At 35.9% G+C, this 24397-nt stretch overlaps 2 protein-coding genes across 2 annotated transcripts; both read left to right on the top strand.

The window, feature by feature from the left end:
* Positions 1–1543: 1543 nt before the first annotated feature.
* LOC116468153 (olfactory receptor 8K5-like) lies at positions 1544–2459 on the top strand. Its single transcript, XM_032151763.1, is given in 2 exon segments — positions 1544–1954; positions 1956–2459. Coding segments are annotated over 2 exon segments (915 nt in total).
* Positions 2460–23127: 20668 nt separating this feature from the next.
* LOC116468152 (olfactory receptor 8J3-like) lies at positions 23128–24076 on the top strand. The gene is given in 2 exon segments (XM_032151762.1): positions 23128–23609; positions 23611–24076. Coding segments are annotated over 2 exon segments (948 nt in total).
* Positions 24077–24397: the final 321 nt, after the last annotated feature.

The raw sequence follows: 24397 nt of genomic DNA, 5'->3' as shown, positions 1-24397 counted from the left end.
TTAAATAAAGGGTGGCCGGGCGCGGTGGCTCAAGCTTGTAATCCCAGCACTTTGGGAGGCCGAGGCGGGCGAATCACGAGGTCAGGAGATCGAGACCACGGTGAAACCCCGTCTCTACTAAAAGTACAAAAAATTAGCCGGGCGTCGTGGTGGGCGCCTGTAGTCCCAGCTACTCGGAGAGGCTGAGGCAGGAGAATGGCGTGAACCCGGGAGGCGGAGCTTGCAGTGAGCCGAGATTGCTCCACTGCACTCCAGCCTGGGCGACAGAGCGAGACTCCGTCTCAAAAAAAAATAAATAAATAAATAAATAAATAAAGGGAGAAGTACTTTTCATCGAAATAGTTTTAATTACAGTATTATATCTCCATGAATACTCCATTGTACAATTCCAGAAAAAGAAGTCATTCACTAATATATGATGTCCTAAATTCTCAAATTATTTAAATGATTTGTAGACCCTACCATCTTCACAGTGTGTTATTATGGAAAATAAAGTACATATAATTAGTCATCACTGAATATTGATTTAAATTGTGTTTTTGCAGAAATGAATCCAGATTATGTGCCTTGAAGCTTAGACAGATTTGGCTTTTTAAATAAAATTACACATACAAGTTGAAATATAAATGGGAATATTTACTTAGAATAGAAAATTAACTTTAAATTTTAATTAGTAAACAAACACATGGCCACAAACTATATAAAATTTATTAATATAATATGTTCATTAATCAAATGCAAAACACATCTCAGCATACAAGTGGCAAGAGTATCCTTAGAAGACATTCTTAAGTCAGAATAGGTAGCATTATTCAGTGATAAATATCATGGTGTCTGAATGATATAAACATACCCATCGAACATCAAATAAAGTATTATTAACTCAATCCTTTTTTAGCTAGATCCCACAATCCTTGCAGACATGTCAAGTCACTATGATATTAGCTGAAGTGTGATATACTAGAAGTTGGAATGAAAAGAGAAAGCAGGCTTAATTGATCATGGTTTTTATATCTTACATTTGAAATTTTACAAAGATATATAATTTTTGCATGCATTCATAAGTCCCCACAGAAGACCCTGGAAGTGCAAAGGAGGGACCCCAAATCTTAACCTTCATTATCTATTATCTATTGCTATCTCTACCTCTGTCTTTGAGAATATCAAAATTACAGAAAAGTTTTACAAAACGGTGGAAGTGAACAAAAGAAAAATCATGATGCCATTGCGCAGATGAAAAAAGCATAATCTTTTTGTATTAATACCTATATGGTTGTGTTATTAACTGATATATTTCAAATATTGATGAAACTATTTAATCTATGTTGTTTCAGTGCATGTATTTTATATGAATTCGTCTTTTAGGGAAGTAGAAAATTTTGTTTTATATTTCATTTCTGAATCAAATGTAGAAATAATATTTCTATTACCTATCGTCAATAACAATCTATTCTGTCTACAAAAATTATAATTTGTTTAAATAGCACTACATGAAACACCTAATAACCCAACTGTTTCTTCCTAGAAGAGATAACTGGACTAAATGGGCCAACACAATCTAACAGTGCTAACTGAATTCATTCTGATGGGACTCACAAGGCAGCCTGAGCTGCAGATTCCCCTTTTTGGAGTCCTCCTCGTCATCTACGTAATCACAGTGGTGGGCAACCTAACTATGATCATTTCGACCAAACTGGACTCCCACTTACATACACCTATGTACTTTTTTATCAGACATTTGGCTTTTGTTGATCTTGGTAATTCTACTGTCATTTGTCCCAAGATGCTGGCAAATTTTGTTGTGAATCGAAATACTATTTCCTATTATGCATGTGTTGCACAGCTGGCATTCTTCCTTATGTTCATTATCAGTGAACTTTTCATCTTGTCAGCCATGGCCTATGTGGCCATTTGTAACCCTCTGCTCTATTATGTTATTATGTCTCAGCGACTCTTGTCATGTACTGGTGGGCATTCTGTATCTCTACAGTACATTTCAGGCTCTGATGTTCACTATTAAGATTTTTACATTGACCTTCTGTGGCTCTAATGTCATCAGTCATTTTTACTGTGATGATGTTCCTTTGCTACCTATGCTTTGCTCAAATGCACAGGAAATAGAATTGTTGATCATACTATTTTCTGCATTTAATTTGATCTCCTCCCTTCTGATAGTCTTAGTGTCCTACATGTTGATTTTGTTAGCCATATGTCAAATGCATTCTGCAGAGGGCGGGAGAAAGGCTTTCTCCACATGTGGTTCCCATTTGACAGTGGTGGTTGTGTTCTATGGGTCTCTACTCTTCATGTACATGCAGCTCAGTTCTACTCACTTCTTTGATACTGATAAAATGGCTTCTGTGTTTTACACTTTAGTAATCCCCATGCTTAACCCTTTGATTTACAGCTTAAGAAATAAAAAGGTGAAAAATGCCTTCTATAAGCTCTTTAAGAATTGATGTCAACTTTGTGCTTAATAATCAATTTGTAATATTGTTATAATAAATATAGAGTAATGTCCTTGATAATTTTTCATATGTATATAAATTTTCCAATTTTCAAATTTTTTAAATTGTTTTTTATTTCAATAATTTTTGGGAAGCAGGAAGTTTCCGGCTATATGAATAAGTTCATTGGGGTAATTTCTGAGGTTTTGGTGCACCCATCACCTGAGCAGTGTACATTGTACTCAATGTGTAGCCTTTTATCCCTCACCCACACTGCACCCTTTTCCCTGTGTCCCCAAAATACATTATGTCATTCTTACCCATTTGTAACCTTGTAGTTTAGCTCCCACTTAAAAGTGAGAATGTATGGTATTTGGTTTTCCATTCCTGAGTTACTTCACTTAGAATAAAGGTCTCCAGCTCCATCCAGGTTGCTGTGAATGCCTTTATTTTGTTCCTTTTTATAAGTGAGTAGTATACCATCACACACATATATATATAATATATATATATATCAAGAAAATGTGATATATATATCAAATATATATATTCTGGTTATATGAGTCCACTTTTTGTCATATATATCATATTTTCTTTATATATATATCATATATATCATGATATAAATGTGTATATAAAGAAAATATGATATATATACACACATATGTGAATATATATACATTCACACATACATATCATGATATATATACATATACATATATACACACATATATATCATGATATATATATACAGATACACATGATATATATACATATATGCACACATATATACCATGATATATATACACATATACACATATATATCATGATATATATGTGTATATGTGTATGTATGTATATATGTATATATGTGTGTATATATGTATATATATGCCATTATTTTGGCATATATATAATATACACATATGTATATATACATATAGACACATATATACACATATGTGTCTATATACATATAGACACATATATACACATATATGTGTATATATGTGTATCATGATATATATGTGTATATGTGTATATATGTGTATCATGATATATGTATGTATATCATGATACACATATATATGAAATGTGTATATATACACACACATATATACATATATATCGTGTATACACATATCATATATATGTGACATATATATATCATGTATACACATATCATATATGTGACATATATACACACATATATATACACACATATCATATATGTGTATACATGATATATATATATATGTGTATATATATGTATGTGTGTATATATATGTCACATTTTCTTTATCCACTAGTTGGTTGATGGGCATTTAGGCTGGTTACATACTACTGCAATTGCTAATTTCCCTGCTCTAGACATGCATATGCAAGTGTCTTTTTCACATAATGACTTCTTTTCCACTGGGTAGATACTTAGGAGTGGGATTGCTGGATCAAGTGAGAGTTCTACTTTTACTTATTTAAAGAATCTCCATACTGTTTTCCAAAGTGGTTGTACTAGTTTACACTCCTACCAGCAGTGTGAAAGTGTTTTGTTTTCACCACATTCATGCCAACACTTGTTTTTTTTTTTTTTTTTTTTTTTAATTATGGTCATTCCTGCAGGAGTAAGGTAGTATCTCATTGTGGTTTGATTTGCATTTTCCAGATACTTTGCGATGTTGAGAATTTTAAATTTTTTTTGGTCATATGTATATCTTTTTTTGAGAGTTGTCTATTCATGACCTTTGTCCACTTTTTGGTGGGATTATTTGTTCACTTCTTGCTGATTTGCTTGAGTTCCTTGTAGATTCTGGATATTAGTCCTTTGTTGAATGTTGCAGGCCGAAAGAGTGAGGGTCGTGATCAACTCAGCATACCACTGGAGGCTATATAAGTAAACAGCAAACTATTCTCATAAATGCAGAATGTCAGCAAAATGACAAACTGTGTCTGATGCCCAGAAGGAATGCTGAGGGCAGTTATTCCCTAGGCACAGTGTTTCTTGTGATTAGGCACATAGGAAGCCTGTTAGCAATAATGTGAACCTGTGATCAATTAAGCAGCTGACCAATGGCTACCTCCTCCTCCCTGCTCTTTCTACCCAATAAATATGAAGGGCTGTAGAAGCTCAGGGGTACCTTTGCTGACTAGAAGCAAGGAGCCCTCTTCTTCCTCCCCAGACCCTCTCTTTAAAATAGTTTCTTCTGTTCTAAGTTTTCATTTCTGTGTTTGTCCTTCCTGCAGTCCCATGGTAACCATAGTAAGAGTGGGAAACCATGATAGTTAAATGCGTAGTTTGCAAATATTTTTTCCCATTCTTTGGATTGTCTGCTTACTCTACTGATTATTTACCTTGCTATGCAGAAGCTATTTAGTTTAATTAGGTCCCATCTATTTATTTTTGTTTTTGTTGCTTTTGCTTTTGGGTTATTTTTCATGAACTCTTTTCCTAAACCAATATCTATAAGAGTTCTTCCAATGTTATCATCTAGGAATTTTATGGTTTCATGTTTAGATTTAAGTCTTTGATCCATCTTGAGTTGATTTGTGCATAAGGTGAGAGATAAGGATCCAATTTTCTTCTACATGTAGCTTGCCAATTATTCCAGCACCATTTGTAGTAGTTTGCTCTTTGCCTACTTTATGTTTATGTTTGCTTTGTCAAAGGTCAGTTGGCTGAATTTGGTTTTATTTCTGAGTTCTCTATTCTGTTCCATTGTTCTATGTGCCCATTTTTATACTAATACCATACTGCTTTGGTAACCATAGCCTTATAGCATAGTTTAAAGTCTGGTAATGTGATGCCTCCAGATTTGTTATTTTTGCATAGTCTTGCTTCAGCTATGCAGGCTCTTTTTTTTGTTCTGTGAAGAATGATGATGGCAGTTTGATGAGACTTGCATGGAAACTACAGATTGCTTTTGGCAGTGTGATCATTTTTACAATATTGATTCTACCCATCCAAGAGCATGGGATGTGTTTCCATTTGTTGGTGTTGTCATTGACTTCTTTCAGCAGTGTTTTGTAGTTTTGCTTGTAGAGCTCTTTCACCTCCTTGGATATGTATATTATTAAGTATTTTATTTTATTTTTTGCAAATATTATAAAAGAAATTGAGTTCTTATTTGTTTCTCAGCTTGGTCATTGTTGGTGTACAACAGTGCTACTGATTTCTGTACATTGATGTGTGTATCCTGAAACTACTAAATTCAATTATGAGATCTAGGAACTGTTTGAATGAGTCTTTAGGGTTTTCTAGGTATACAATCATATCATCAGTGAGTGATGTTTTCTTTGGCTGGGGTTGGGTTTGGTTTGTTCTTTTTTCTCCAGTTCTCTAAAGTGTGACCTTGGATTGTCTATTTGTGCTCTTTCAGACTTTTTGTTGCAGGTATTTGATGCTATGAACTTTCCTCTTAGCACCATTTTTGCTGTATCTCAGAGGTTTTGATAAGTTTATCATTATTATCATTCAGCTCAAATAATTTTTAAATTTTCATCTTGATTTCATTGTTGGCCCACAGATCATTCTATAACAGATTATTTAATTTCCATATATTTGTATAGTTTTATGGTTTCTTTTTGAAGTTAATTTTATTCCAATATGTTCTCAGAGGATACTTGATATAAATTTGATTTTCTTAAATTTATTTATTTTTTAATTAATTAATTCAAATTTATGAGATAGAGTCTTGCTCTTTTGCCCAGGCTGGGGGGCAAGGGCATGATCTCAGCTCACTACAATCTCTCCCTCCAGGGTTCAAGTGATTCTCCTGCCTCAGCTTCCCAAGTAGCGGGGACTACAGGCACACACAACTACTCTCAGCTAATTTTTTGTATTTTTAGTAGAGATGGAGTTTCACCATGTTCGCCAGGCTAGTCTTGAACTCCTGACCTCAAGCGATCCATCTGTCTTTGCCTTCCAAGGTGCTGGGATTACAGGTGTGAGCCACTGTGCCAAGCCATATTTTCTTAAATTTATTGAGACTTGTTTTGTGACCTATCATATAGTCTGTCTTGGAGAATGTTCCATGTGCTAAAGAAAAGAGTGTATATTTTGCAGTTGTTGGATAGAATGTTCTGTAAATATCATTAAGTCCATTTGTTCTAGGGTATAGTTTAAGCCCATTGTTCCTTTGTTGACTTTCTGTCTTGATAACCTGTCTAGTGCTGCCAATGGGGTGTTGAAGTCTCCCACTATTATTTAATAAAACAAAAATTACTAGACCTAAGAAATGAGACAGACCGTAATCTCATTTAAAGATAGACACTGTCTATTTCATTTCTTAGATCTAGTGATTTTTATATTATAAATTTGCGAGCTCCAGTGTTAGGTGCATATATATTTAGGATTGTTACATTTTCCTGTTGGACTAATCCTTTTATCATTATATAATGTCTCTCATTGTCTTTTTGAAGGGTTGTTGCTTTAAAGTCTGTTTTATTTGATATAAGGATACTTACTTCTGTTCACTTTTAGTTTCTGTTTTGGTGGAATAGCTTTTTCCACCCCTTTAGCTTATGTTTATGTGAGTCCTTATGTGTTAGGCGAGTCTCTTGCAGACAGTAGATACTCGATTGGTGGATTTTTTTCATTCTGCCATTCTGTACATTTTAAGTGGAATATTTATGCCATTTACATTCAATGTTAGTATTGAGATGTGAAGTAATGCTCTATTCATCATGCTAGTTGTTGCCAAAATACCGTATTTTTTCCATTGTGCTATCATTTTATAGCCTTGTGAGATTTATTCTTTAAGTAGGTTTTATTTTGATGTATTTTGAGGTTTTGTTTCAAGAATCAGAACTCCTTTTAACATTTCTTATAGTGCTAGCTCAGTAGTGGCAAATTCTCTCAGGATTTCTTTGTCTGAAAAATCTTTATCTCTTCTTCATTTATGAAGCTTAGTTTTTCTGGATAGAAAATTCTTGGTTGATAATTATTTTGTTTAAAGAGGCTAAAGATAGGACCCCAATCCCTTCTGGCTTGTTGGGTTTCTGCTGAAAAATCTGTCTTTAATCTGATAGATTTTCCTTTACAGGTTAGCTGATACTTTTGCCTCACAGCTTTTAAGATTCTTTCATTCATCCTGACTTTAGATAATCTGATAACTGTGTGCCTAGGCGATGATCTTTTAGTGAGGAATTTCCCAGGTGTTTCTTGAGCTTCTTGTATTTGAACGTCTAGACCTCTAGCAAAGCCAGGGGAATTTTCATCAATTATTTCCCCACACAAGTGTTCCAAATGTTTGTATTTCTCTTCTTCTTCACAGACACCAATTATTCTTAGGTTTTGCCATTTAACATAATCCCAAGTTTCTTGGAGGCTTTGTTTTTTTTTTTTTTATTCTTTTTTATTTGTGTTTATCCAACTGCATTAATTTGAAAACCTTGTCTTCTATCTCTGAAGTTCTTTCTTCTGGTTGTTCTAGTCTGTTGTTTAAACTTTCCACTGTGTTTTGTATTTCTTTAAGTGTTTCTTTCATTTCTAGAAGTTTTGATTGCTTTTTTTTCTTTATGATATCGATTTATCTTCAGAATTTTTCATCCATATGCTGTATTTTTTTAAAATGTCTTTAAGTTGGTTTTTAATTTCTCTGGTATCTCCTTGAGTAGCTTAATAATCAAACTTCTGAGTTCTTTATCAGGCAATTCAGATATTTCTTCTTGTTTTAGATATATTGTTGGGGAGCTGGTGTGAACTTTTGGGGGTGTTATAGAACAATTTTTTGTCATATTACCAAAATTACTTCTCTTTTTTTTTTCTCATTTGGGTAGACTGTTTCAGTGGAAAGGTCAGGAACTTGAGTTCTGATGTTCAGATTCTTTTATCCCACAAGGTGGTCTCCCTGATGTGGTGCACTCCCCCTTCTTCTAGGGATGGGGCTCCTGTGAGGCTTACTGCAGGGGTTGTTGTTGCTCTTATGGGTCCAGCTACCCAGGAGGACTACCAGGCTCTGGGCTGGTGCTAGGAAATGTCTGCAAAGAGTCCTGTGATACAATGCATCTTCAAGTCTCCCAGCTGTGGATACCAACATCTGCTTTCTTGGGGTTGGCAGGGAGTGAAGTAGACTCTATAAGAGTTCTTGGTTGTAGATCTGTTTAGTGTGCTGGCTTTCTCAAATGCTGGTTATGCTGGCAGTAAAATTGTCACATGGACAGACTCAGGACCTCTGGTTAACCAGGATGTCGCAGGCAATGGAATTAGGTGTTGTCTTCTTTTCCCTGAGATTGAGTTTATTCTGTCATGAGTTGCTTGTTGTATTAGGATTCTCTAGAGGGACAGAACTAACAGGATAGATGTATACATGAAGGGGAGTTTATTAAGGGGTATTGACTCACACAATTACAAGGTGAAGTCCCACAATAGGCTGTCTGCAAACTGAGGAGCAAGGAAGCCAGTCTGAGTTCCAAAACCTCAAAAATAGGGAAGCCAACAGTGCAGCCTTCAGTCTGTGGCCAAAGTCTTGAGCACCCCTGGCAAATCACTGGTGTAGGTTCAAGAGTCCAAAAGCTGAAGAATCTGGAATTCGATGTTCAAGGGCAGGAAGCATCCAGCATGAGAGAAAGATGAAGGCCAGAAGACTCAGCAAATCTCCTCTTTCCAATTTCTTATGCCTGCTTTACTTAGCCACACTGGCAGCTGATTAGATGGTTCCTGCCCAGATTGAGGGGTGGTCTGTCTCTCCCAGTCCACTGACTCAAATGTTAATTTCCTTTGGCAACACCCTCACAGACACACCCAGGAACAATAATTTGCATCTCTCAATCCAATCAAGTTGACACTCAATATTAACCATCACAGTTGACCTCCAGCCAGGAGGTGGTGCTTTCAAGAGAGCATCAGCTACAGTAGTAGTAGGGGGAACTAAGCTTGCCCTAAGTTGGCCAGGGTAAGTATTTTGGTTTCTTAGGTAGTGGGAGGGGCCATAAAGCTCTCAAGAGTTTCAATGTTTTGTGTTCAGCTACCAGGGTGGGTAGAGAAATACCATTATCTGGGGACGGGGTTAGGCAAGTCTGGGCTTAGACTCTCCTTGTGTTGGGCTTGCCACAGCCACTGTAGGGAATGGGGGAATGGTTCTCAGGCCAATGGGGATCTTGGCCACCTTTGCTATGCCATATAATTCACCAGAAAGTGGGGGATAGCCTGTTGCCGAGGCCCCACACAGCTTTCATGCAGTTGGAGAGACTGGTCTTACTCTTGCAGTGTCCCCCAGCTCAGACCTTGCTCCAGGCTGTGATCCACCCTGCTGAGAAAGCAAGCATGGCTTTGGACCTCATCCCTCCCTGTCTATCCACTCCATCAGCAACTCCTACTCTCTTGCATTCATATCTGCAGCAGCTCCTGCTCATCCTCTGGACTCTGGTCAAGAAAATTGTTGCCCAGTCAAAACCACTACCGATTGCAGTTGGAAGCTTTCTTCACCCTGTGATCACTCCCCAGTTCTTCTGGCTGCCTTCTCTGATGGACCCTGTGAGATACAGTCAGGAATAGCTTACGTGGGTTCAAGCTGGAGACTGGGAATGCCTGCAAGGCAACATCCACTGCTGCTTCTACTTTTATATTTTTGCACAACTTCCTAAATCCATTTTAGTTCTAGGTAAGATTAAATCCTTCTCCTGTGACCTGGGTTTTCAGAGTTTCCAGTGATAATGTGTGTTTAGAGTCAGGGTTTCCCCCTCTCATACTTTAGGAACTCAGTTTTTTGCTTGTTTCATGGAATTTGCAGTAGTGTGCTGTTTTTTTCAAAGGGCCTATTGAGGGAGGAGAAAGGAAAAAACTCAGTCAGGCAGGGAGTTAGGGCGGGTCCTCAGTTGAATCCTCTCAAACAAAAGAACAGCCTGCAGGCACAGATAAGAGAACTTGCACAAGGGGGCTTGCCTAAGACATCCCCATAGCAGTACAGATAAGAAAGACTATACCGGTGACTTTCCCATACATGCCTGCAATGGGAAATTCCATCCCCTGACACATGCATAGTAAGAGGAACAAAGCAATATGGAGTAACTCAAGCTAAGGGCCCACATGTGCACTAGGAGGACAGGATGAATCTACCAGAAATTTGTGCCTTGTGCAAAGGAAACACTGCAGCCCTCATCAGTGCAACCGTCTTCCAGGTGTCCTCTCCACAGTGGAGAACTTTCTTCTTTTGCTTATTAAACTTTCACTCCAACCTCACTTTTTGTGTCCATGCTCCTTAATTCTCTTGGTCCTGAGACAGAGAACTTCAGGTGATACCTCACATCAACAGACTACTACATTGTGGTGCATGGGCGTGACTGTAACACTACGTATTCTTTTGGTTTTCCTGATATGTTTCTGCAGTGGTTCTAAGAGCAAAAAATCGTGGTATGATTCTCCACTTGCTGTTCTGTCCATCTAAGTGGGGGCTACACATTAGCCCTGTCTCCTGCCAATCATCTTCTCCACTTGATAATATTTTCATGTATAAATAATTGTATTAATTTGGGCTCGAGAGCAAAAACTGATTACAACACATCTCATGATACTCTGTCATCCAACAGCATACAGCTGGATCGCATTGTTGTTGTTTACATTCATTCTACTATCCGTACCTTTTAATTATAATTATTGAGTTTAATTCATGTAATATTAAAGAAATTGTGGATGATAGAGGACTTATTTCTGGCATATTGCTACCTGTTTTTTCTTGTTTGTTTGTTTTGTTTTTCTTGAGATGGAGTCTTGCTCTGTCGGGCAGGCTGGAGTGCAGTGGCGAGATCTCGGCTCACTCCAAGCTCCGCCTCTGGGGTTCATGCCTTTCTTCTGCCTCAGCCTCCTGAGTAGCTGAGACTACAGGCACCCGCCACCATGCTACCTGTTTTCTTTATGTCATATATATTAATGTTTGTTCATCCTTTTCTCCAATAGGTTGTTTTCCTTATATTCAGCCAAGTGAAACACCATATTTTATATCTCTATTATGTGTCATTTCTTTACCGGCATATTTTGCTGCTGATTCAGCGTTTTCTTCAGTGATTCTATATAACCTCATATTTCTTCTCCTCAAAATACTTTTAAAAAGCTACATCAGTACACTATGGGTTTGTTAATAACTTTTTCTTTGTTGAAAATACATCTTTCCAATTATGTTTTTTTTTAAATTTTCTGGACATAAAACAACAGTATAAACAAAGTAAATCTATTCCATTCCATATATAGTTGAATCACATCACTGTTTTAATTCATTCTACTATCTCTGCCTTTTAATTGGAGAGCTTAATTTGTGTACATTTAAAGTAACTGTGAATAATAGAGGACTTCTTTCTGGCATATTGCTATTCGTTTCCTATATGTCATATCTATTAATGTATGTTGTTCATCCTTCCCTCAATTACAAGTTCATCTTCTTTTTGTGGCTGAATATTAAATTGTGGGTGGTTATAAGGAACATATTCAAGGATATTAAACAATGACCAGGGAATATAAGCTGAAAAATTCCCAGAGACTGCACAGGGCAGGAAGACATTCGAGTTAAGTCAATGTAGAGTGAGTCCTTGTTCAATAAATGGTCACTTGATAGAAATCTCAGAGGTAAAATCTGCAATAAACTCTAATCATACAGCTTCAAACAAGTCACAAAAGAAGCCAACTGATACTTGTCTTAAACATTTAACATTATTTTAGGAAAACAAACCAGCAAACAAACTTATGGCATCTGTTAACATAAAATTCAAAATCTTCAGCATCTAGTCATAAATACTAGACATATGGGAAAGCAGCAATGGGTGAGCCTATCCATGAGATAATTAAAATAAAACAGAAAAAACATGGATGATAGAATTAGCAGGTAAGGACTCTAAAATAACTGTTATACATATGTTTAATGTATTGAATCTTTTAGCAAAATTATTAACACTGTAAGAAGACAAGTGAAAATTAAAAAAAAATAAAAATATGGTACTTCTAAAGATGAAACTTCAAGCTAAATATCCATCAGTTTATGAAAGGACAACAAAAACAGGTGGTATATACATACAATGGAATATGGAGGGTCTTCGTAAAGTTCATGGAAGTATAAGATGTCTAAACAAGACCTAGTCTGATACACTAAGAAAGATAAGCCATTACTTTGAAAAGAGCCCCTGTCAGAGCAACATGAATTCTGCTAAAGCAGTAAATTTTGTTAAATGTGAGTGGAAGAATGGTGAAATTACTGATGCTTTACAAAAATTTTGTGAGGAAAATGCCCCCCAGAGAAATCAGCAGTTTTTTTTGTTTTGTTTTGTTTTGTTTTTTTTTTTTTGATACAGAGTCTCGCTCTGTCCCCCAGGCTGGAGTGCAGTGGCATGATCTTGGCTCACTGTAACCTCTGCCTCCCCGGTTCAAGCAATTCTCCTGCCCCAGCCTCCTGAGTAGCTGGGATTACAGGTGCTCGCCACCATGCCCAGCTAATTTTTATTTTTAGTAGAGACGGGATTTCACCATGTTGGCCAGGATTGTCTCGATCTCCTGACCTCAAGATCTGCCCACCTCGGCCTCCCAAAGTGCTGGGATTACAGGCATGAGCCACCGCACCCTGCCCACAAATGTATCAATTGTTTTAATCAGGGATAAGATGATGCCAAAGAAGAGACAAACCATGTGCATTAATTCGCAAGGAAAAAAAAGTCATCCTGTTCACACCCTAATTGAAAAGGACTAGGAATTAACAGCAGAAACAACAGGCAATAACATCGTCATCTCAGTTGGCTCAGCTTTCATAATTTCTGTGTAAAAAATTAAAGTTGAGCTAACTCTTTACCATTAAAAACCATTGCACCCAAATTAGTTGCAGACAAGAGCAGAGCTCTCAATAGAAATTTTGAGGGCTGGGTGCAGTGGCTCACGCCTGTAATCTCAGCACTTTAAGAAGCTGAGGTGGGCAGATCATGAGGTCAGGAGTTCGAGCCCAGCTTGTCCAATATGGTGAAACCCCTTCTCTACTAAAAACACAAAAATTAGCCAGGCTTGGTAGTATGCGCTTGTAATCCCAGCTACTCAGGAGGCTGAGGCAGGAGAATTGCTTGAACTCAGGAGGCGGAAGTTGCAGTGAGCGGAGATCACACCATTGCACTCCAGCCTAGGCGACATAGGCTGGAGTCACCTTTCTCTTTCTTGGGAAAAGAAAAAGGAAATTTTGAACAGGTGGGATTGAGATCCTGAAGGATTTCTTCAAAGAATTGTAACAGGAGATACAACATGGTTTTACCAGTATGGCCCTGAAGATAAAGCACATGAGATAAAAATTATAAGAGGAGTAAAACATGGTTTTAGCAGTATGTCCCTGAAGATAAAGCACAAACAATCCAATGACTGCCAATAGGGGGAAGTGGTTCAGACAAAGCAAAAGCAGACTGGTCAAGAGAAAACATCATGGCAATGGTTTTTTTGAGACATTCTAAGCATTTTGCTTGTTGGTTTTCCAGAGGGACATAGAAGATAGTATCTGCTTATTATAACTATGTTTTGACAGAGAGTTAGCCAAAGTTTTATCAGTCAAATACACAGGAGAGATTTACCAGAAAGTCGTTCTCCACCAAGACAAGGCTCCTACTCATTACTCTCATCAAACAAGGGCAATTTTGTGAGAGTTTTGATGGAAAACCATTAGGCATCCATCCTACTGTCTGATTTGGCTCCTTATGACTTTTTTATTTTGTTTCCTAATCTTCAAAATTCTATAATGAAAACCCATTTTGTTTCCATTAATAATGTAAAAAAGAATGTATTGACATGGGTAAATTCCCGAAACACAGAGTCCATTAGAGATGAACTAATTTTGACTGGTGTCATCACTTACAAAAAGTGTCTTGAACTTGATGGCACTCAGGTTAAAAAAAAGTTTACGTTTTATTGTTACCCTTTAATTCAATTTTGCCACGAGCTTTTATTCCTCTTTATGTTATTTCACCATCAAAACGATAAAAATCCCATTATTTGCAACAACATGAATAAAACTGGAGTACATTATGTTAAATGCAATTAAAGCTCAGACTTCACCACTATGCAATATATCCATGCAACAAAACTGCACTTGGACCCCTTAAATTCCTACAGATAAACAAAAAATGTTCTGAAGAGATCAGATATATTTTTCCACACAAAAATAAAGGTAAAAGAATCCAGAAGTCTTCAGAGGAAGGTAGTAACTAACGTTGGAAATGAAGAAAAGCTAACAAACACTAGAAGAATTCTTAGCAAAATTTAAACACTTCAAAGTGGTAAGATTGGTGCTGGAAATCTGAACTCCTTTGATCAATCCAGTGTACCTCCTATTCTACAATAAACCCTATGATGGCAGGCCCTGAGATTTTGGAAATTCAAAATAAAGTTTCCAAAAGGAGTTTCTTTCTAGTTATTACTTGTAAGACAGGAAGAGGCCAGAAAGGAAGAGTGAGGCTCTATGGAGAAACAGAAGATGGCTTCATCTGGGAAGAAGGTAGTAAGTGGCTCACCAGCTCTCCTGTATTGTACTCCCCTTCTGTCCTCATTCCCTGGACAAGGTGGAACAGCCTATACATAGGAATTATCAGATCTTAGCATCGCTACCACCTGCCAAAGGTAGCTCCAGGCTCCAGCTGCTCCAAAATGCAGATGTGGACCAAGGGGTTGTCTCCCAAAAGTTTCTACCTGATAGTTGGGCAGGCTGATGATGGCATTCCTTTAAATTATAATTCTATTCTGCATTTTATCTAACTCAATATTTTGAAATCCAATTACCCTTCCAATTGAAAAGTATCCAGGCTTTCACTGAGTTAACACTGAATGTGATAAGAGGAGAATCCAAGAGATTACAAAAAAGCCACTTCATTATTTTTAATTAGACCAGTTCCACTTTGATTGACTGATAGCATGTTGATTTTCTTAAATGGAGAGGCTGTACTTATTACTGAAATATTTGTAAATCACAGTGTTATACTCTATAAATACCAAAAATAATTGCATAATTTCAGAAATAATAAGATATTAATTCCTGATGTAATGCATTTAATATGTATTATGTATACATATGCAATATGTCAATTATATGCATATAAATATCTATTATGTAATATGCATTATGAATACATTTGTATATGTATATGTATCTATGTATTTACAGACTGGGTCTCACTCTGTTGCTCAAGCTGGAGTGCAATGGCACAGCTTCACTGCAGCCTGGAACTCCTGGGCTCAAGCAATCCTCCCACCTCTGCCTCCTGAGTAGCTCGGATTATAGGTGTGAGCCACTACACCAAGCAAATAAACATTTGGGTATGCTTTATAGATATTATTACCTCTATATCATTATATAAAAGGAAATAAAGTACATAAAATAAATTATCACAAACTATATTTATTTATATTTATTTATATATAATTATTATAAATATATATAAATATATAAATAATATATTATTTATAAATAATTTATTTTAGCCAAATGTAATCATTTATTTAGCCATAAATATAAATCATTTATTTTAGACACATCTTGTGTGTCTTGACACTTATACTAATTTGGAAGTTTACTTCAAGAAAATGTACTTACAACTTGAGACATAAATTATTTATTTACAATAAAAATGTAATTTAATTTTTTCAATTGTAAATAAACTAATAGTCAAAAATCATAAAATCTATAACTATAATAATTTTATTTTATTCATTTATTGTTTTTGAGATGGAGTTTTGCATTTGTTGCCTAGGCTGGAGTGCAAGAGCACGATCTTGGCTCACTGCAACCTCCGCCTCCCAGGTTCAAGTGATTCTTCAGCCTCAGCCTCCTGAGTAGCTGGGATTACAGGCACCCACCACCACACCTGGCTACTTTTTTTGTATTTGTAGTAGAGATGGCATTTCACCATGTTGGACAGGCTGGTCTCAAACTCTTGACCTCAGGTGATCCACCTGCCTCAGCCTCCCAAAGTACTGAGATTACAGGTGTGAGCCATCACGCCTATTAATGAAATTCCAGAAACATCTCTGCATACTACACGGTAAGACTATTCTGGGTAGTCATTTCTGCACCAGAATAGATAGCATTATTCAATAATAAATGTCATTGATTTTTGAACGATATGAATATACCCACTAAACATCAAGTAAAGTATCTTTAACTCAATCTCCTGTTGCTTGTACCCTACAAATGCCTGCAGACATGATAATGCACTATGATATCAGCTAAAGTGTGATAGGTGGTAGTCAGAATGGGAAGACAGGTGGGCTTAATTGATTGTGGTTAAAATATCTTGCTTTTGCAACTTTGGCAAAGACGTATTTCATTGTGAGTTCATTACTAAAGTCCCACCCAGGGAGCAGAGAGGGTCCTAGACCTTAACCTTTATTAGCTGCATGTTATCCCTGACTCTTTAAGAATATTAAAATTACAGCAAAATTGTGAAACATAATAGAAATGTACTAAAGAAAAACTGTGATACCATTATGTAGAGGAAATAAAGTCTAATATTCATATATTGATACACATAGAGCTTTGCTATCAATTGATATGCACATTCTATTAAGAATTTAATCTATGCTGTATCGATGCAATATGTTATATTTATCCCTGCATTTGAAAAGTAGAAGATTCTATCATTTTTTTTTAGTTTTAGAATCAGATGTTTAGAATTAGTTATTTATATTGTTATATTCTATACCCTATTATAAATAAAAAAATTTGTTCTGTTCGGTTCACAAATATAATAAATTGTTTGAGCGATACTAAATGAAAGCTTATAATACCTGTTTCTTCCAAAAAGATGTAATTGGATGAAAAGGGGCAAAATAATCTAACAGTGAAGACTGACTTTAATGAAGTCACAGGATGCCTCAGAATTCCAAGTAGCTGGGATTACAACAGACATGCACCACCATGTCTGGCTAATTTTTGTATTTTTAGTAGAGACGGTGTTTCACCATGTTGGCCAGGCTGGTCTCAAACTCCTGACCCCAAGTGATCCACCCATCTTGGCCTTCCAAAGTACTGGGATTACAGGCATGAAGCACTGTGCCCAGCCAGGTTTAACTCTTTTTGACGTCTCCCTCATCACCTACCTGATCACAATGAAGAGCAACCTGGGCATGAACATTTTGACCAAACTAGACTCCCACCTATACACACCTGTTGTATATCTTTAATCAAACACATATTTTTCATTGATTTGAGCAATTTTGTTGTTATTTACGTGAAGAAAATGTTAAATTTTGTTGTGGATCAAAATAATATTTCCTATGATGCATGTACCACACACATGACTTTCTTAGGTTCATTATTAGTGAACTTTTAATCTTAGTAACCATGGCCTATGACTGCTATGTCTAACCCTTTGTTTTACATTGTTATTATGTGTCTGTGACTGTACCATGTGCTGATGAGCATTCCATACCTCTATAATACATTTCAATCTCTAGTGATCACAATAACATTTTTGGACCTTCTGTAGCTTTATCATCAGTCATTTCTATTGTTATGATGTTCTCTTCTTCCATATGCTATGCTCAAATGCACAGGAAAGAGAATTGCTGATCACACTGCTTACAGCATTTAATTTGTTCCCTACCTCCTGGTACTGCTAGTGTCAAACATTCTGATTTTGTTAGCCATATGTTGAATGAATTCTGCACTGGGCAGAAAAAAGCTTTCTCCATGTGTGGTTCTCATCTTACAATGTTGGTTATGTTCTATGGATCTCTACTTTTTGATATGGACAAATGACCTCCTTGTTCTACACTTTAATGATCCTCAGATTTAATCTCTTGATCTACAGCTTTAGCAACTTAGGGGTTAAAAATGTCTTTTATAGAGTCTTTAAGAATTAGTGCAAACTTTGTCTTTACAGTACACTATGGAATATTGTTGCAATAAATTATGAGAAAATATTTATCACTTGACAGTGCTTCTAATAGATATAAGTACATTCTTTATGACTCTACAAAAAGAACCATTTTAACACTTCAAAAATAGATTGTTCTCATTATAATCAGCCAATTAACCCTCATATTATAGAATTCAATTAAAATACCACTTCCTTCCAAAATGTCTTTCTTCTGATTTACTATTTTCTTTAGTGATCTCATACCTTATATTCTACCAGTGGAACACACATTAAGCTACATTTTAGTAAGCTATATCTTTATTTTGTAGGGGTTTTGCCTTTTTTAAAAATAGGATGTACATTCTCAATCTTGTTTTCATTTTATTTAAACAAAGTGAGTCAGACTTGTGCAGATAGCATATATTTGGATTACATGATTTTTTTGGTTTGTTTAATTTATTCTGTCAATTTCTTTCTTTTAATTGGAGAATGTAATCCATGTCCATTTAAAGTTATCACAGATAATGGAGAACATCCTTTTGGCACACTGCTGTTTGTTTGCTATAGGTCCTATCCTTATTGTTGGTCATCCTTTCCTCCATAAGTTTTCTTGCGATTTTGGCTGAACTCTAGACTTGTGCATGACATAAAGCTGTGAAAAGAATGACCAGGAAATTGTACACTGAAACATTTCATAGAAACTACACAGGGCAGGAAGACATTAGAATTCTAAAAAGTCATAGTGGAAAGTCCTTTTACAAGACATAGACATCCAGTAGAAATCTCAGAAATAAAGCTATTTTAAACCCCTTTGCTAGCTTGAAAACAAGTCTCAAATAGAGTCAACTGATAACTGTTTGATAGCACGACGGGGTGACCAAAGTCAATAATTACTCGTACATTTTAAAACATTTATCATTCTTTTAGGAAAACAAATAAAAATAAAACACAGCAATTATTCTTATAAAATTTACAATATTCAACATCCAATCACAAATTCTAGTCCTATGAGAAAGTAGCAACGTGCAACCTTCAAAATGTTATTATAGATGTTGGATATACTGAATGATTTAGCTCAAATATCAACACTGTGAGAAATAAATGAAATTCAAAATGTCAGATGGGACTTGAAGAGATGAAAATACAATATTACATATGAACAAATATTTATTGAGTAAAAAACATACACTGAAAAAGAAAAGATGTGACTTGTCACAATAGACACTCAGAATGAAGCCAGAGAGAAACATAATACTAAAAACAAAACCCATGGAACCAGTCTCAGTCAACTATAGAACAATAACAAGATACCTACCACATGTTTAATTATAAAGTCTAAGTGGAAAGAAAAAACTATATTATAGGACAAGAAACAGGGAAAAAGATGTTGGCCAAAATTTCTTTCTAAGTTTATTTTTTAATAATGATGAAGATATAACAGGATAAAATAACTCCAAGCAAAATAAACAGAAAGAAATGCCAAAGTGCTTCACCATCAATTATAAAAAAATTATAAAAAATTAATTATAAAAAATTATAAAAAATTCTTCAAAATTGCTAGTGATAAAAGATATAAACAGATGAAGAAATGATTTACCACTGATATATTGGCAGAAAAAATAAAAGTCATGACACTATGACTCTTTCTTTTTTTATTTTTTGAGACTGAGTCTTGCTCTGTGGCCCAGGCTGGAGTGCAGTGGCACAATTGGCTCGCTGCAAGCTCCGCCTCCTGAACTCACACCATTCTCCTGCCTCAGCGTCCCAAGTCCCTGGGACTACAGGCGCCTGCCACCACGCCCGGCTAATTTTTTTATTTTTAGTAGAGACAGGGTTTCACCATGTTAGCCAGGATGGTCTCAATCTCCTGACCTCATGATCCGCCCGCCTCGGCCTCCCAAAGTGCTGGTATTACAGGCATGAGCCACCGCACCCAGCCAAAGTCATGACACTTTCTTATGTCAGCCAATAACTATATATCTGGTAGAATTATACCATAAACACCAAAAGTATTATTTGTCAATGGATGTTGTCTTATCAAATTTTGCATGTTATTTTCTAGAAAATTTTTTTCATTTACTAACAAATTGCATGTGTGGGTGTCTGTGTGTGGTGTACTTAATATGAGCAAAATACTGTGTAACTGAAATGCTGACAAAGTCATATGTATAATTTCCTGTGTTTAGTCATATTGCATAATTCAATTATTCAGTTAGACTGAAACATAAAATATTATGACTTTTTCTAATGGAAAATTCTGAGAATAATTAACAAATATCCAAGGCACTCTCCCTCAGGTAATTATGTGCAATTTTTTATCCTTGAATCAGATTGAAACTTCAACCAAATGAGTCTCAAGGGATTTAGAAAAAAACCTTAAATCTATTCTGTAGCCATCTGTGAGGGCTAAAGAAGTAGAAAGCAAAGCAGATTCTCTGTTGAAGTAAGTAGAAACACTGATTATTGACAATTTTTAAGGGCAGAGCTTAAACTAGGTTATCACCAACGATGTTGAAGGCCCCTATACTCTGCAAAACTATTTCCTCCCTTGCAATATAGTGCTATTAACTTAATGTTTCATGCTTTTCATCTATTTTTAACAAGGATCTTTGTCTATCATTATTTACCTAGTGCTCCTCCTCTCCTGTACTCATTTCCTATCTATGCACGTTACAGCTTTTATGAGAACATGTACTAAAGGCAGGATAACTTTATCTGAATGAAGAACAGATGTGGCATAGGCCACATTTTTTCCCAGATATGGATTTTCAAGAAATTAATTCTTTCCTGGAATCCTGAAATGCTCTTCCTGTGATTGATTAAATAGCTGATTCCTTCTCAACCTTTAGGTTTCAATTCAAATGCCACCTTCTCAGAAAAGCCTTCCTCGTAAAAGTATTAATATTAGTATTCCATGTGATAGTACTCTCCCAGGTTATCCTAGTATATTATCTTGTTTGTTTTACTTATTATGCTTATTTAAATCTGCAAGTATTGTGTTTATATGTCTTCTTAACAGATTTTTCTCTTCCCTACCATTACAATAACGTATTCATGATCTGAGGGTCACGTGATTTATCTGAAGCTCGAACATAGCCTGGAACAAAGTAGAATTTTAATAAATATGTGGAAAATAAGAGGATGATTCACAGAACCCAAAGGAAAAATTTATGCTTGGTATCATCAAACAAACTGGTACCAGCTATCCAACAACGTTAGCAGTCATTTTGGTGTTATTTCTCTCTTTTTTTTAAAAGTAGTCATTTCATTATTTTTTTTCACTGCAGAATAATCATTTGTTTTTCTTTCTACTCTATCTCTTTTAGAAGGAGAGGAAATGTCAATAGCTCTGGACTTTTAAAATTCAGATCTGTGTGATAACATATTCTTAACTTTCTGGAACTTAATTGTGAACTTTAAAATAAAGAACTATATAAGACTTTTTTGGGCCAGGTGCCCACCACTGGAACTATCAATTGTGACTCTAACAGGACATGAATTCACTTAGTTAGGGGCCAATAATCATGATTAAAATATACAACTCTAGGAAAATGTTCATCCATACTAAAATAGCGTGCTGAATCTCTGGCAAATACATGCAACACAATTATCATAAAAACTCTCAAAATGAAGGTGTTTATTCCTATTACAATAATATAAATATCAAAAAATGTAAAAGAAATAAAACAGAGCAGCTAAAATTAATAGCAGATGTATTGTGTAAATTTAAGAAATATAACATTTTATAAACCAAAAAACTTATTTAAAAGAAAAACCATGAAAAAAAACACGGAGAATTGTACGAACTTTTAGCACAAGGAAAAGAATAGTCATGAGAGGGAAGAAATAGAAAGTAGTACCCAAGAAAGCATAATGTCGAGGAATTACAAAAATGATAAAAATTTTACTGATTTTTTTTTTGAGATGCAGTCTCCCTCTGTTGCCCAGGCTGGAGTGCAGTGGCGCAATCTCGGCTCACTGCAAGCTCTGCCTCCTGGGTTCATGCCATTCTCCTGCCTCAACCTCCCAAGTAGCTGGGACTACAGGCGCCCACCACCACGCATGGCTAATTTCTTTTTTTTTTTTTTTTGTATTTTTAGTAGAGAGGGGTTTCACCATGTTAGCCAGGATGGTCTCGATCTCCTGACCTCGTGATCCACTCGCCTCGGCCTCCCAAAGTGCTAGGATTACAGGCTTGAGCCATCGCGCCTGGCCAAAATTTTACTGATATTATTTATGGAAACCTAAGAAGCGAAACAGCAACCTGAAAAATAGATCTGAAGAGATTTATCCATATATTTTTGTTTGAGTTAATAAAATGAAAAGAGAAAAAGTAGTAAACAGACATGCATGTTGTAATCTGCAAGCTCAGTATACATCTAATACATGTTGTAAAAGGAAATAATTCTTAAAGTGAAGAGTATAGTACATATTCTTGAGACAAAGGAAGAATTATCAGATTAGGAAATTGCAAGTAGCCATTGGATTATTTGGCGATACACAATTTCTTAAGCCTTTCTCATGATCAATGCAAAAATCATCAGATACATCCCGGCTTCAAATGTTTGCAAGCTAAGAACATATTCTTAATTCAATTACTCTGAAAGGCAGTAAACCCTCAAAGTGTTGCAGGATGCTGAAACAACTATTTACTTTGCCATACTAAATTTACCATACTTGCTTTGCTCTCTCCCAAATGATTGCAAAGCTGATTTATTAGACTGAGAACACTGAGTTTAATAACTGAATTAGATTAATACATGACAAGAAGATCTCACCCAGGAATTGACCTTGCCATCTAGTGGAAGTCCTAGAAAATGATTCCTTAACGTCTATAACCACTTATTTTCTTCCTCAAACAGATGAATTTCCAAACTCTGACATGGCTCCTGAAAATTTCACCAGGGTCACTGAGTTTATTCTCACAGGTGTCTCTAGCTGTCCAGAGCTCCAGATTCCCCTCTTCCTGGTCTTCCTGGTGCTCTATGTGCTGACCATGGCAGGGAACCTAGGCATCATCACCCTCACCAGTGTTGACTCTCGACTTCAAACCGCCATGTACTTTTTCCTGCGACATCTAGCTATCATCAATCTTGGCAACTCTACTGTCATTGCCCCTAAAATGCTGATTAACTTTTTAATAAAGAAGAAAACTACCTCATTCTATGAATGTGCCACCCAACTGGGAGGGTTCTTGTTCTTTATTGTATCGGAGGTAATGATGCTGGCAGTGATGGCCTATGACCGCTATGTGGCCATTTGTAACCCTCTGCTCTACATGGTGGTGGTGTCTCGGCGGCTCTGCCACCTGCTGGTCTCCTTCACATACCTCTATGGCGTTTCTACAGCTATTGTGGTTTCATCTTGTGTATTCTGTGTCTTATTGCTCTTCTAATATAATCAATCATTTTTACTGTGATATTGCACGTCTGTTAGCATTATCTTGCTCTGATACTTACTACGTACCAGAAACAATAGTCTTTAAATCTGCAGCAACAAATTTGTTTTTTTCCGTGATTACAGTTCTAGTATCTTATTTCAATATTGTTTTGCCCATTCTAAGGATATGTTCATCAGAAGGAAGGAAAAAAGTCTTTTCCACCTGCGCTTCACATATGATAGCAGTCACAGTTTTCTATGGGACAATGCTATTCATGTATTTGCAGCCCCAAACCAACCACTCATTGGATACTGATAAGATGGCTTCTGTGTTTTACACATTGGTGATTCCTATGCTGAATCCCTTGATCTACAGCCTGAGGAATAATGATGTAAAGGTTGCCTTAAAGAAATTAATGGAAAATCCATGTTACTCCTTTAAATCAATGTAATTTTAGAACTCTATAAATAAATGAAGAGATAGTTCATGTAACCTGCCATTACGTAAGAGAAATAAAAGTAAGTTTACAAGCAATCCTAAGAATTACCAAGAGGTAAGATTTAAAGAGCATTGAATTAAAAAAAAATACATGGAAACATTTTGAGTTATGAGAGTAATACAAAACAAAAATATCATTCATTAACTTTGCCCAGAAATAATCAGGTAACCAGTTTGAATAAAATATTTTTAGGAGTAAGGAGTATATCAGTTTTTAAAAGGTTAAGTTTTAACAGAGCAACAAAATATGAAGAAGAGAATTAAAGTGAACATT

The sequence above is a fragment of the Hylobates moloch genome, unplaced genomic scaffold, assembly GCF_009828535.3.
Source record: "Hylobates moloch isolate HMO894 unplaced genomic scaffold, HMol_V3 SCAFFOLD_5, whole genome shotgun sequence".
Taxonomy (NCBI): domain Eukaryota; kingdom Metazoa; phylum Chordata; class Mammalia; order Primates; family Hylobatidae; genus Hylobates; species Hylobates moloch.
The sequence above is the reverse complement of the archived record's forward strand: the minus strand, read 5'-3'. Positions and strand labels throughout refer to the sequence as shown.